The sequence below is a fragment of the Babylonia areolata genome, chromosome 8 (assembly GCF_041734735.1).
Source record: "Babylonia areolata isolate BAREFJ2019XMU chromosome 8, ASM4173473v1, whole genome shotgun sequence".
NCBI classification, from domain to species: domain Eukaryota; kingdom Metazoa; phylum Mollusca; class Gastropoda; order Neogastropoda; family Buccinidae; genus Babylonia; species Babylonia areolata.
Genome location: NC_134883.1, coordinates 12,170,310 through 12,185,309, shown reverse-complemented (window position 1 = coordinate 12,185,309; position 15,000 = coordinate 12,170,310). Strand labels below are relative to the sequence as shown.

The following is a 15,000-nucleotide window of genomic DNA, read 5'->3' as shown; positions in this document are numbered from 1 at the left end:
TATCAGAGTGGAGCATATAATCATGTCTGTGTTCCTATCAGACTGGAGCATATAATCATGTTTGTGTTCCTATCAGAGTGGAGCATATAATCATGTTTGTGTTCCTATCAGAGTGGAGCATATAATCATGTTTGTGTTCCTATCAGAGTGGAGCATATAATCATGTTTGTGTTCCTATCAGAGTGGAGCATATAATCATGTTTGTGTTCCTATCAGAGTGGAGCATATAATCATGTTTGTGTTCCTATCAGAGTGGAGCATATAATCATGTTTGTGTTCCTATCAGAGTGGAGCATATAATCATGTTTGTGTTCATATCAGAGTGGATTTCTTCCAAAGAATTGTGCCAGCCAGAGGACATCGTTTTTGTTGTTGTTGTTGTTGTTGTTTCCGTGGGTTCTTTTTCAGTGCACCACCAAGTGCGTGCGTGCTGCACACGGGGGCATCGGTATATAGTCTCTTCCGACTGACTAGACGCTCAGTTTGAATTTCCAGTCAAACCTGGGGGAAACGGGTGCAACCGGGATTCGAACCCAGACCCCCTCGGGCACTGAAATGGTAGACGGGTGTCTTAACCATTCCACCACTTTCCTCTGGCAAAACTGAATGGAAGAAGTTCACGTAAATATATATATATATATATATATATATATATATATATATATATATATATATATGCTTGCAGTCAGGGGATGGCTAGCGCGTTGGGTCATAACAATAAACGTGTGGCCTTGCGCGTATATGGATGCGTCCGTACACAGCTACACCACCTTGGAAAACTGAAACCGATTATGACCACCAGAACAACAGATTAGGCGGCCCGACTGCTGCCCCGACTATCTGGGCAAGAATTTGATTAATCACAGTGGAGAGTGTCTTGCCCAAGCTACATCCCCACTCTCTCGGCCCAGAGGGATTTGGGACAGTCGGCGTACATGATAAATAAACAGATAGATAAAGCAAATGAAACAAACGAATAAATAAAAACAATACCGAATTATCGTAGATATTTTCTGGGGGGGAAAAAAATCAAACAAACAGAAAACAGTGGAAGACATTTTAGAACAATATCAATAAAGGAATGGGTTTAATGGATTCACTGCTTTATGGGACTTTTGCAAAAAATAGTTAACATGAAGGGGCTTTGTGAGAAAGCTGATTATTCACCTCCACCCACACCCCAGAACCACCATTTTTCGGAAAAAAAACGTCATCTCTCTCTCTCTCTCTCTCTCTCTCTCTCTCTCACACACACACACACACACACACACATACTCTTTTTTTTTTTTTTAATAGAATAACAAACTTTGAGAAAAACGCCACTGCTTAAAACACTGCCACCTCCCGCCAGCCTTCCACCTCCCATCCCCCACATCATAAAAAAGAATATATATATATATATATATATATATATATATATTTCATTACAAGCGGCATCTTTATTTGAATGGGTTATCTTGGCCACCAAACCTCAAACCCCACAGTTTAACCTCACTGACCTAAATGCATAGAATCCCATCCTCTCCAAGTCCTCTAAGGGAGAGCAGTTGTAAGGTCATCACAAAGGGGAAGGGAGTGAGAACAAATAAAAAAAACAATTAAAAGATAGATTAGACGTAACTGTTGAAGAGTAGAAAAAAGGTACCTAAAGTATATGACCGTGCGGATTGAAGGAAGGAAGGAAGGGAGAAAGTGAAGAGAGAGACAGAGAAGGACAGAGATACACTTTTTCTTTCTTTCTTTCTTTTATAGCAGTATTAAAACATGTCGACATCTCGTTGTCACCGCTATTTAATAACCATATCCGTTGCATTATGCTGACAGGGCGATATATGAGCGGGGAGGGGGTGTGGGGGTGGGACTATAATGCAGATAACACTAAAAGCTTCGGACACGCAAAACAAACAGACCCCTGGAGCAATCTGGCGAACACTGAGTCTTTGTTCTGTACGGCGCCCCAACGTCTCTCCACAGAGTTATTTAAGGAGAAGATGAGGATGAAGATGAAGCCGTTGACAGATCCCTGCTGAAACTAGTTGTCCAATATCCACGACGGCCTCCGCCGATAAGAATCACAATGGGAAATTAACTGGGTGAGATAGATTACCAGTATGGAAGGTACCCAGCTATAAAGAAGCGGACTGCAGTTGTGAAAGAGTTGTTTTTTTCCCCGCGCATACTCTTTGCCTCGGCGCGTGTGGTTCTGTTCATGTTAACTCACTCAGTACGGCCAGTCCTCTCTTCTCCTCTACACAGACCCCTCGGACGTCCAGTGGGTGTCTGAATGACCCAACCTTTAGCTTCCGTCGTCCAAATTGTGGTATTGTTTGTCAACATTCACCTCTTCAATATAAGAGCCTTCCGCTTGCAATATTTTGATGATGGTAACTGGGGTGAAACGCTGTTAACGTCGTCTCTTTCGCCGTTCGTATGGAGAGAGTTAATACCGATACAGGTCCAGTCAGTACAGCGCACTACACGGGTATTAATTATGCATGCACACAGACACAAACATGATTATATGCACGCAAGCACGCGCGATCACACACATACAGGCTCGCACACATATGCACGTGCAATATGCATCAGTGTGTGTGTGTGTGTGTGTGTAAAGCGCACACAGGTATGTAAAACAGTGCATAATTTATACACTAAAAAATGTGATCGTTCGAATTGGTACGTACTATGCCGAGTTATCAGTTTTATCTTTATTCCCATCCTCTCTGCGTAGACTGCTTGGCAAGAGACGGATTTCAAAGAAATTGTCGTATGTGGAGAAAGGGAACATTTTCTTCATCATTTTGATTGTTCTTTTAATCTTGTTGTTTCATCTGAAATTGTTTCTCACTGTTATGCTCACGTATTCAAATTATGATAAAATAAGCAGCAAATTATTCAGTATATATGTTCTTAACATGAACATTTACACACAAAAAAATTAAACATTTAACGCTACGAAATTGACAATATGCATTATATCATTTTAAAAAAAACAACCCAAGCATATCGGACCCTTGTTAACATAAATTTAGGATATCGTTCTGTCCAGCAGGCCCCCCGCACCCCCCCCCCCACCCACCCACCCACCCACCCTTCCCCTACCCCCCCCACTCCCTCAAGTTCGATTTACGATTGATCTCCTTTCATCAGAAATTTAACGCCTCAAAATCTTATACGTTTATTTATTCGCAAACGTCCCAGAAAAGCATAATCTTTTTTTTTTTTCGTAACTCCAGTAGTGGTCAGCTCTTTATAATGAAGGAAGGTGTTACATGGGAAAAAGGGGAGTTTGTCAAACAAAACATAATAGTAATAATAATAATAATAATAATAATAAAAGGACATTTGGTACGCCCAATCTAATGATACAAAAGCCTTTGGCGTTTACAATAAAAAAAAAATAAAAAAAATGAACTGACACGTGCATACTAAAAACACACAAATAAACCCGCACGCACGGATCATCCCGTTCCAACTCCATCCCACAAACCCACACCCACTCCCACACAAGATGCACACACACACACACACACACACACACACACGCACGCACGCACGCACGCACGCGCGCACATCCCGATCGTTCTAGGCATGTGAACATGTGTACGTTTAAAAATAGTAAAAACAATAGAAGTAAATAATTAAATTGATTCAATCATAAAAGTGAAGACAGGGAGTTATTTGAATGGCTTGGGGGGAAAAAAAAGAGTTTTCAAAGAGGTTTTCAAACAAAATATACATTTCATGCTGACCTCAACTTTAAGGGAAAAAAGTCGCAGATTTCTTCTTTCGCTAACAGCGGGATGTGAAGGTATTTACAGTCTTGCGTGCTGTCTGTCTTTATGTATGTAAACAACAACACCACACAACAAGGTCAACAGCAACAAAACAACGTCATATCCGCCTTGAAGACTTTTTTGGGTCAAACTTCACCAGTTACAGGTAGAAAGCACTGGATAGGAGAGTGTTTCTAAATCCTTTGTTGCTGTCAAATGTAGACAGTAGACTGTTCCTGTATCCTTTGTTTCTGTCAAAGGTAGACTCCAGACTGTTCATATATCCCTTGTTTCTGTCAAAGGTAGACTCCATACTGTTCCTATATTATCCTTTGTTTCTGTCAAAGGTTGATTGTAGACTGTTCCTATATCCTTTGTTGTTGTCAAAGGTGGATTGCAGACTGTTCCTACATCCTTTGTTGCTGTCAATGGTAGATTGTAGACTGTTCCTATATCCTTTGTTGCGGTCAAAGGTAGATTGTAGACTGTTTCTGTATCCTTTGTTGCTGTCAAAGGTAGACTGTAGACTGTTTCCCTATCCTTTGTTTCTGTCAAAGGTTGATTGTAGACTGTTTCCTATATCGTTTGTTGCTGTCAAAGGTAGACTGCAGACTGTTCCTATATCCTTTGTTGCTTTCGAAGGTAGACTGCAGGCTGTTTCTATATCCTTTGTTGCTGTCAAAGGTAGACTGTAGACTGTTCCTATATCCTTTGTTGCGGTCAAAGGTAGACTGTAGACTGTTCCTATATCCTTTGTTGCGGACAAAGGTAGATTGTAGACTGTTCCTATATCTTTTGTTGCTGTCAAAGGCAGACTGTAGACTGTTCCTATATCCTTTGTTGCTGTCAAATATAGATTGTAGACTGTTTCTATATCCTTTGTCGCTCTCAAAGGTAGACTGTAGACTGTTCCTATATCCTTTGTTGCTGTCAAAGGTAGACTGTAGACTGTTTCTATATCCTTTGTTGCTGTCAAAGGTAAATTGTAGACTGTTCCTATATCCTTTGTTGCTGTCAAAGGTAGACTGTAGACTGTTTCTATATCCTTTGTTGCTGTCAAAGGTAGATTGTAGACTGTTCCTATACCCGTTGTTGCTGTCCAAGGTAGACTGCAGACTTTTTCTATATCCTTTGTTTCTCTCAAAGGTAGATTGCAATTCCACAGAAATGAAGGGCCTGCTAATCTGGTCACATTCCAATAAACGAAAGAAAAAACAAGAAAAAGAAAATGAGAATGTAAACTTTCACTTAAAAAAACAAACTATGTCGCCTTTTAGTAATTAAATGCACGTACCTATTTGTGCATCGTTGAATAATCGTAGGCCAGCATTGTTCCCATATCATAAACACATCTTTATTACTTAAATTTTACTTTTATACTACGTACAATTGGAATACCTGAATACATGAAAGTACGAATTGTAAGACGACATTTAAAAAATACTAACGATGGCGACATTGGTTAACAGAAATGGGAAAGAAAAAAAACCCTACATTATTGCGTTTAGAAACTTTAGTTTCAGAACTGCGCCAAGTCTTTGATGCCCAGGGGTACAAAACATTAACGTTACGCGCCAAAAGCATCTGTGTGGTACAGCAGTAACAGTACTGTGTTAATAATGCATACGTGAGGGGAGATACATGACTAAAGAATGAAAGCATGGATTTTGGTTTTTGTACTGCACTTAGTATAGTTATAATTGCACACACACACACACACACACACACACACTCTCACACAGAGGGAGAGAGAGAGAGAGAGAGAGAGAGAGAGAGACGGACGGTGGGAGGGGGCCTTGAGGGCTGTCGACAATATTTTCGGGAAGAAAAGGCGAAACAAGAGGTGGGTGGGTTTCGGAGTTATAAATGGATTAAAGCTTACAAGCACACACACACACACACACACACACGCACACACACACACACACACACGCACACACACACACACACACACACGCACGCACACACGCACACACACACACACAGAGGAAAGGTGATGACCATGCCTGTGGAAAATCAGTCAAATACATGATTCCTCTTTTTTTCTTTTCTTTTTTTCCCCCCCAAGTCAAGCCAGTAGAAAGTGGAACAGATCAAGAGGAAAGCAACGAGAGCTTTGCGAGCATCTGGTATGCTGAAGGTAAAACCTTTCACATTGTCCATCGAGAAAAGCAGTAGTCTGTGTGATTATGATGGTAATCAATACGAAGTACATCTTGTGTGATTACAATGTCATTCTTAGCACATTTATCCTTCATTTCGCTGAATTCGCCCGTTTATAAGTTTAGTCGGAACGGGCAAAGCGTGAAATTTAATTACATACAGAACTGATGTTTCACATATCTTTTTAAGCTTTCTCAAAGCAATACTAACAATCAACATAATAATTGCAAGCATAATTTTGCCGGAGTGGACAACAAAATTAAAAGGATCTGTCTTTGATCACCTGATTATATACCAATGAAATGGTTGGGTAACATCTCACGGAATGAGAAGAAACTGTTTTAGTCCAATCAAAAAACAAAACAAAAAACAAACAAATGACGAACGCTTCGTGTGATAGAGAAACAACAAGACCCAACAGCCAATGTCAAACGACTGCAAGTGAAATGCCTCGTATAGTCACGAGATGCTGCTATTATATATGGACTCTCCTGTTTGGTGTGTAAACAAAAATTTGCTCTTGTTTGATTCATATAAGCATACGGTTTCAAAATTTGAATTTGGTGTGCATTTCTCTGAAAATCAGTACCATACATTATATTTCATTCCTCAGAATCTTCCACAGGTGTATTGTGTCACTGTGTATTTAGAGTAAGAAAATAAAAGGCAATGAGTAATTCCGCCAGAAGCAGAAGATCGATACTCAACTGTTGGCATGGCTATTATTTAGGCAGAAGCAGCAGCGGCAGCACTGCAAAACATACATCGTGACTGCTAACCTGACTGGGTTTTAAGTCGATCTTAAATCTGAACGCCGGAAAGGGAAACAAACAAACAACAACAACAACAACAAAACAAACAAAAAAAGTTTATGTGCCGAGATGTCAGGATGGAGAGGGGTGGTGGTGGTGGTGGTGGTGGTGTGAGGCCAGGTAAAACATAAAACATTTACTCAAGTTATATCGACTGGTTTTCATGTTTCAGACAACAGAGGTAGTATAGCCTTCGCGAAACATTAATTCATAGTCGGGTTTCAATAAATATAATATGTTTCAGCAATACTTACGTGTTTCACATGGACGAGCACCGTTTTGCTGATTAAATCACCCAGTCCCCGCTGCCAACAAAACTGGTATGCCCCTTCGAACTAACAACGGAAGGTGAAGGCGGGGGCTTGGGGCGGAGTAGGGGAAAAGGGGAGAAGCATTTATACACACAGGTCTCGTCAAATGCGCAAAGGGAAATTACCCTCGGGACGCCAAGCAGGACTTCACTCCCTTCTCTGATAGCCAAGACTCATCCTTGGAACGCCAGACGGACCTTCCCACCCAGAAAGACTGTCCAGGATTCACCTCCTCGAACAACGTAGAAGTCTCTTTGAGGAACCCAGACCCCAGCCCTGAGATCCTTGATTTTAATCATCAAGGATTTGTCAGCCAACATATCAGTGAAGTCGACTCCGCTTGAACATGGGGAAAAAGGGGGTAGGAGAGGAGGGGGTGGGGGGTAAAGTGGCCGTTATGAAGTATCGGAAGGAAAACAAAACGTCTGGGTCAAGTAGTCATTGTGTGATTGTGGTTTGTTTGTTTTTTTTTGTTTTTTGTTTTTTTGCAACAACAGCTGGTTATACCACATTTTAAGTGTTTTCAGAACAGTATGTGCATTTCTGTATTTCTCATTATATATATATATATATATATAAATTGTGCATTGCATTGTGTTGTATTCCATTGCATGGTCTTTTGTTACAACGTATTTCTCTGCAAGACATCAGGGATGCTCTTCCCCAGGGAGAGCGCATCACCGAAGAGCAGTGCCACCCTTTTATTATTTCGTGCTTTTGTGTCTGCCCACAGTGTATTTGTTTTACGATCAAAGTGAAGTATTCTACATAAACCTTGACAGGACAAATCTTCTATTGCCGTGGGTTCTTTTACGTGTGCAAAAAAAAAGCTTTCTGCACATGGGATATCGGTTGACCGTGTCCTCCGAAAGACTAGCACCTAGACCACCACTCAGATCCAGTGGAGGGAGGGAAGTAAACATTTCGGTCAATATAAGAGACTCGAACCCATGGTGGATACTCGCTTCCTGGTCTGGGTGTATCTGTTACCACAAGGACACCGCTCGTTTAGTTTCAGTATCAGTGTGGTCATCAGTGCGTGTGGACTGATTCATGGAAGCTTACACCACATCTGATTAAAACAAGAAAACCCACATGTGTCGCCTAAGCATTGCCTTGAGAGACCGTGTGTGCATGTACATGAGCATTTTGTAGGAGAAACCTGAATGAAATGAAATGATGAAAAAAGACAGGAAACGCAAATGCTAGTTTAAAAAAAAAAAAATTAATACAACCACTTAAACAAGAGACACATGCTTGAAGGAACTTATGGCGAGGCGTGGATTGGGGAAACTTCACGACCATGTTGGCTTGGGATGGAGGGTGTGTGTGTGTGTGTGTGTGTGTGTGTGTGTGTGTGTGTGTGTGTGTGTGTGTGTGTGTGTGTGTGTGTGTGTGTGTGTGCGTGCGTGCGTGCGTGCGCGTGCGCTCCCCTGTGTACTCTGGAAGGCTGCTGTGAAAGAAGTACATTATGGTTATGTATGAGAAGTACACGATGGTTATGTATGTATCTGATCACCTTTGCAGTTATGTAACAATGACGTTCAACAACAACCAGCATGCAACAACAACAACAACAACTTCTTTTGGAATAATTGTACATATTTTATTGTGCCACCCGAAATGTGTTAATACTTGTGCAATGTTTTCAGAATAAACAAACAAAAAAAACAAAACAAAAAACAGCATACCTTGACCAGACGCAATAACAATTATATTGTCCATCTTCCATTGTCAATATCATTTTTTTTTTTTTTTAAAGCGCACTTTATACAGGAAAGATACCTTTTCCCTGTTTTGTCATTCCTTTTTTTAAAAAACAAACTAAAAAGGAAGAAAATGTTTTGTGTGTGTGTGTGAGTGAAAAAGAGAGAGAGAGTGTGTGTGTGAGAGAGATGGGGGGGGGGGGGGAGGGTAGAGATGAAGTTGACATATGCACAACAGTTTACCCACCAGAACAGCACCACAAAGCACCTAAGCCAAAAACACCCACTAAGCGCCCCCACCCAATATTGTATTTCCTCCAAATGAATACATTAATTTTTTTTTAAAATGGCTGTGGCAAGACACATTAACTGTACTTAAAACGCACTTTCTCATGGCCTTTATTATCCTGTAGAAATGTTCCTCTGAAAGTTGATTAGACTTTCATAAAATAAAACCCCCAAAAACCCACCCTAATTCTGTCAACGAATCCTGAATTCAAAACAGGGAAACAGAAAAAAGAAATCATCAGCCACAATAATTGGAAAAAAACGATGGGGTACATGAATCAGAAACTGAAGAAAAACAGTCTCCCCTGCCCCCTCCAAAGGTATCCACACTAAAACAAAAACTAAGATAGGGGATATAAAATCAAGCTAATTAGAACAGGTACTCCTTTCCTTTTTGTGTATGTGAATGTGTTGATTCAAAACAAAAACTACAATCTTTCAAAACGGAAAAAAAAAGAAGACCAAAGAAACGACAATGCATGAAATGGAAGCACCAATGCAATAATGGTTTTGGGGTCTGAATAGTTAAGTGGAATTTCTTTTCCACTGGTGCACTACCTTTCCGTTCCTGCATATTATAATCATTGTCAGTATCACCAGCAAATACTGCTCACAATCAATATGATGTATGCATCTCGCACATCTAAATCTGGTTTCTCTCCAATGCTTTTCAAAGATCCCAAAGAAAATGGATGGTTCATCTGATTGCCACAGGCACTCTTGTATTTCCTATGTTTCACATGGGTTAAAATTGTGTCCGACCATCCATGAGGTTTTAAATTTCTCCATGGCATTAAGTTTATCTTGCGATCGTTTATCTTGCAATCATTATCTTATTATGTATAAAAAATGTTCTTTATTTCTTTTGAAAACCCAGGATGCATACAACAAACGCATGATTTTTTTAATTTAATATGTTTGTGGCTATGTTTCAAGTTAGATTGATTCAAACAAATGTCTTATCAGTACGATACACCAGACCGATCATGATAATTTCACAAAATGAATTAAATCGTATGAATATGTATTCAGCATAAATACCGCCATTTGTTGGCTAACATGTCCAACTAAAAAAAAAGTCCGTTCACGAGCCACAGCATACAGGACAGTTTGCTTCTTTGCCGCAGCTGACACCTGCCCACTGGACCTTACAGTGAGTTAGGAATATTATATCTTTTTTTTTTTTCCACATGTGAACAGTGCATCATGACCCATTCCTGTGAAGCTGGCAATCAATATATTAAAATTGTACACAAAATCTTCCTCTTTTCTCTCTGCATACACACTGGAGCAGTTTGATATACTCAAAATCAATGTACCACTTATTTACAGCAATGAAACCTCGGCCGTGAAAAGAAAACAAACCTTCACGGCTTGATAGGGAGACAACGGCGGGCAGGACACGTATCATCTCCCAAGTGCGCATCTCGCCGCCACCCACCCCTGTTTGTTTGTTGTTGTTTTTTTAACTACACATACATGCATACTGCAAAGCACAAACACACGCAACACACACATACACAATGGTGACATCTGCTCATATCACATACTGGCACTGAAAACCGATCAGTGCTCGTGAATTCCACGACGAGGGGAACCTGCAAGAGCTAGGCAGAGTCCCTCTTGCCTAGTGAAAGACCTGGGGTGTTTTACAGCGGAGACTGATCTACCAACATTCCAGTTTGGCCCTGCACCTCCACTTTACTGTGTCCCCCCGCCACCCTCTTCCGCACGCTCTCACAGAAACAGGAACGACGACGATGATGACCCAAACAGATCCACTTTTCTAACGGTCAGGTCCTCCTCCTCCTCCACACAGCCGTGGGCTTAGCAGTAGACAAGTCTCGCCACCACCACCACTACTGCACAGTCTACAGTTTGCTTCCTTGTCCTTGGTGTGTGTGTGTGTGTGTGTGTGTGTGAGGAACACAGGGAAGATCTGGAACATCTTGGAAACACATCCTTGGGTGTCTTGTGCCCCCTCTCCATACGTCGCTTTCAGCAACACGTCTGCCCACACCTTGTCATCGTCTCATAAATCCTAACACTGAAATGTACACACGCGCGCACACACACACAGAGAAAATCCTGTTTCATGGGTGGCAAGTGAAGAAGTCCTCCACATTCACAGCACCACTGATGGGCTTCCCAGTGTCTGGGATGATGCAGTCCATCTGCTGATGACGACGACGCAGTGTTCATCCTGACAGTTCTTTGGTGGCATCCTGGCTGAATGCAGAGCTCTAGGAAAAAAGGCAAACCAGCTGGGATGGCGGACTCAGACTGCACTGTTGTCTCTATTGATATGCGCTCAAGCAGTCCAGTCTGTATGCAGCTGACACCACCAAACAAACAGAGTTCAAAGCAAAAATAAAAAAGGGTGAAATAAAATATCAGTGTTAGGATGATGACTGGCAATAGCCCAAACCATGTTTGTGATGCTTCATGCTGACTGGGAAAGGTGGTCTTCGTCAAACACAATGCAAGAAACAAGTCGTACACAAAGGGGCTGGGGACTGCACAGACACAAGTCAGTAAAAATCCTTTGGACCTTAAATGCAGATTCAGTCCCCCCCACTGGTGTACGCTTTTGCAATTGAAGATAAAAACATGGTTCATAAAAACAAAAAACAACAACAAAAAACAAGCGAGGTTAAAATAATGTTGACAAATAAGACTGGTCTGGAACACATGGGTAGAAACTGCAACAACAAGAATTGTCAGTCATGTTTCCCGGGAGATACAAAAAAAGTCATTCAGTTCTGATAACACAAAAACCTATGCAAAAAGCGCAAAGAGGAAGTGTGGGGCGATAACGGCTGACGTTACGGTACAGTGTTAGGGGAAAGGTGGGCAGAGAGAGCAAGGCTAAACAGAAAAGTCTTCTATTTACCTATTCACAGATCAAGCAAGCATCTAAAACCAAAAAAAAGTTAAGTTAATTAAACTGGCAAGAATTGTGGTGCATACATACAACAGCATCAGGGATGTGTCTCCACCCAGCAGGCATTCAGTTAATTAAAATTCAACCAAAAGAAAAACTGCAACTTCATTATTTCAATGACAAAAGGGACTACTTCCAAGAAAGATTATCTGCCTCCTATCTGAAAGCATACTACAGCCAAAGCTAAACCATACTGTTAGTCACTCTCTCGCACACACACCACAACCACCACCGCCACGTAGGAAATGGTAAAATATTCATTTATCTGTCCAGCTTTCAGCACTCTTAGCATATGCATGTGAAAGAAAACGCCCACCAATTTGGTGGTAAAACTGAATGTGACTGTTAAAATATACATAATTTTGTCCTTGATCAATATCTGATCAGCAGTCAGTGTTACTTTGCACACAGGGAGCGGGGAGGAGGGAGTATTCAGAAATGGGTGACAAAGGTAACGAACAAACAAAAATGCCTTGACAGTGGAAGAGAAAATATTTTGCAATAATAATGTAGACAATCAAAATTAAATGCTTGGCTCTTCACATCATAGTAGTGCGACAGCCCCAGATGAAGGGTTGGGGGAAATCCGAACGTAACTGTAGACTTTTACTGAAGCAAACCAGGAACTCTTGGTAGCCAAGAATGTTAACACTGTAGCGCACAGAGAAGGCAATCGTTTTCAAAGCAAAAAGATCCGTCCCATCTCACTAATATTCCTTCCACATGCATATATATCCAAGCTCTCTGGAATACAAAGGTTAAAAAGAAGAGAGAAAAAAAACCAGAAACATAAAACTTCAATCCAGTGTTTGTGCAAATGCATCCACTCATGTCAAGATTTATCACATAAAATTGCACTATCACTTGATACAGGGTTAGGAGCTAGATGAGGTTTTCCACCAAACACTTTTTTTTTTTTTGCTGTGAAACAGGTTCCAATGGGTTTTGGTGCCAGACGCTTGACGCTAGCTGTCAGAAGAAAATATCCCAACGATTCGTTGCCGGCCAGCTTTGTTTTTGTTTTTTTGTGAGTGGTAGAAATGACGGGAACGGTTCACACACACAGTCAACACACAGCTGACAGCAACAAAGGTGTGGTGGACAAGGTGGGAGGACTGTGGGTTCCACAATGACAGGGTGCTCAGTTCGCTTGGCATGAGCACGGTGTGACACACCACGGATATGCATCGGTGCAGGATTAAGGCACCCTTTTGATCAAGTTCTGTGCAGAGCGCAGTCACTGACTCCTTCCTTCCTCAAACCTTGTCAATACGGGCAGCCATCACTTCACTCCAAACATCCAACACACCTGGATTTCCTTTCAGAACAGGTTTTACCCAAAAATCAATAATATGTAGACCTGGATTTCTCGCCATGTCAAGATTGTATAAACCCGTTCACAAGTCTGCTCTCAAACTCCACTGTCGTTTGATTTTGTTTTTTTCTTAATACTGGGAAGCTGTCATGGATTTCTTTACCAACGGTTGAAACATTCATAATCACAGAAGGAGGTCCAACATAAACCATTTGTCAAAAGAGTTCACGGTGGATGAACTGTGGATCAGTTTCTTGTCATTTTGTTATAATTAGATATATATATAATTAACAGTTATCTCTTTTCAACAAGCTGTCCTCTGAATGTCTGTCCACACCACCACCCATGGAACTGCTGAACCACCACTTGACCATCAACAACAAGTCTCTTCACATCTTTTTGCCATCTGACATGTCCGAATCGATCTGCATGTCCTTGTCAGAACTTGTGACGGTGACACAGAACAAGACGACCCTGTTTCATTCTTATCATGGCTTCTTTTAATTTTTCTTTTCTTTTTTTGTTTTTTTTTGGTGGGGGTCGGGGGCAGAGATTATCAGGAATCTCCACAACCATCACACTGCCTGCCATGAAAATGTCATGGTCAAGGCAACTGGAATAAAACAACACAATGCAACGCCACCCCCTGGCATCAGGGCTGCTGGCACAGCGAGCGACAGTCCACTCAAAATGTCTGCCAAGGAGGGGATAGGGGTGGGGGTGGAGAAGCTTCCATGAAGACCCCCCCACGCCCCCGCCCCCGCCCCCTTTAAAGTCCCATTGGCTTTGGGCACCAGTCAAACCCCCTGCAGGGCGGGATGTCTGCATCGTGGGCTTGAGCCGGACAGGTGGAGTGGTGGTGTGTGTTTGGGGGCGGGGGGGCGGGGCACTAGACGTAGGCCATGCGGGCTGTGGGGCCCTCCATGGCCGTGATGACGTGACCCAGCTTGGCCGACATCTGCTGGGCGTTGGCCTGGTTGTCCTGCTCCAAGTCCTCCAGTAACTGAAACACAGGCAGCACAACTTCAAAACTCGGAACTGAAGGCAACAGGGCCGCAGGTTTCAAAACTCTGCACTGAAAACGCATGTACAAGTACACACGCCTGAAATGCAGGCACTTACCCAACACTGAACTCAAACACTTGGCAAAAGGCTTACACTTTACTGAAAGTACAGGCCCATGTACAAATTCTGAAGTACAGTCCAAATACTAGACTGAAGTATAGGCCCATGTACACATACTGAAAGTACAGGCCCATGTACACATACTGAAAATACAGGCCCGTGTACAAATACTGAAAGTACACGCCCATGTACAAATACTGAAAGTACAGGCCCATGTACAGATACTGAAAGTACAGGCGCATGTACAAATACTAAACTGAAATACAGGCCAAGCACTGAAGAAACACCGCAGCCACATGGCTGACACTGAAGACAGATGTAACTGCATTGGGGGAAGGGGGCGCGGGGGTGGCGTGAGGAGGAGAAGACTTCCACAGAACTGGTTTCTCATCTCGTGGAGGAAGCCTGGATTTCCAACGTTTGCTACACAATGGTGTAAATATGCTACAAACGGATTTCAATCCTGTCAGCCTGTTTGTCATCACATTAGTCCACTTAATGGGATAACAATTATACGCAAGTGGCCATCTTTTATTTTCATTCTTGTTTGTTCGTTTCTC

At 41.9% G+C, this 15,000-nt stretch overlaps 1 protein-coding gene across 6 annotated transcripts in view; it reads right to left on the bottom strand.

Annotated features, from left to right (window-relative positions):
* Positions 1-8,660: 8,660 nt before the first annotated feature.
* LOC143284538 (plexin-B-like) overlaps positions 8,661-15,000 on the bottom strand; it is a 440,596-nt gene continuing 434,256 nt past the window's right edge. For all 6 annotated transcript variants that reach the window (XM_076591286.1, XM_076591287.1, XM_076591288.1 and 3 more), the window contains one exon: positions 8,661-14,318. In XM_076591286.1, coding sequence (XP_076447401.1) covers positions 14,205-14,318 — 114 coding nt within the window. In that variant the 3' untranslated portion in view covers positions 8,661-14,204. The remainder of the gene's footprint in view (positions 14,319-15,000) is intronic.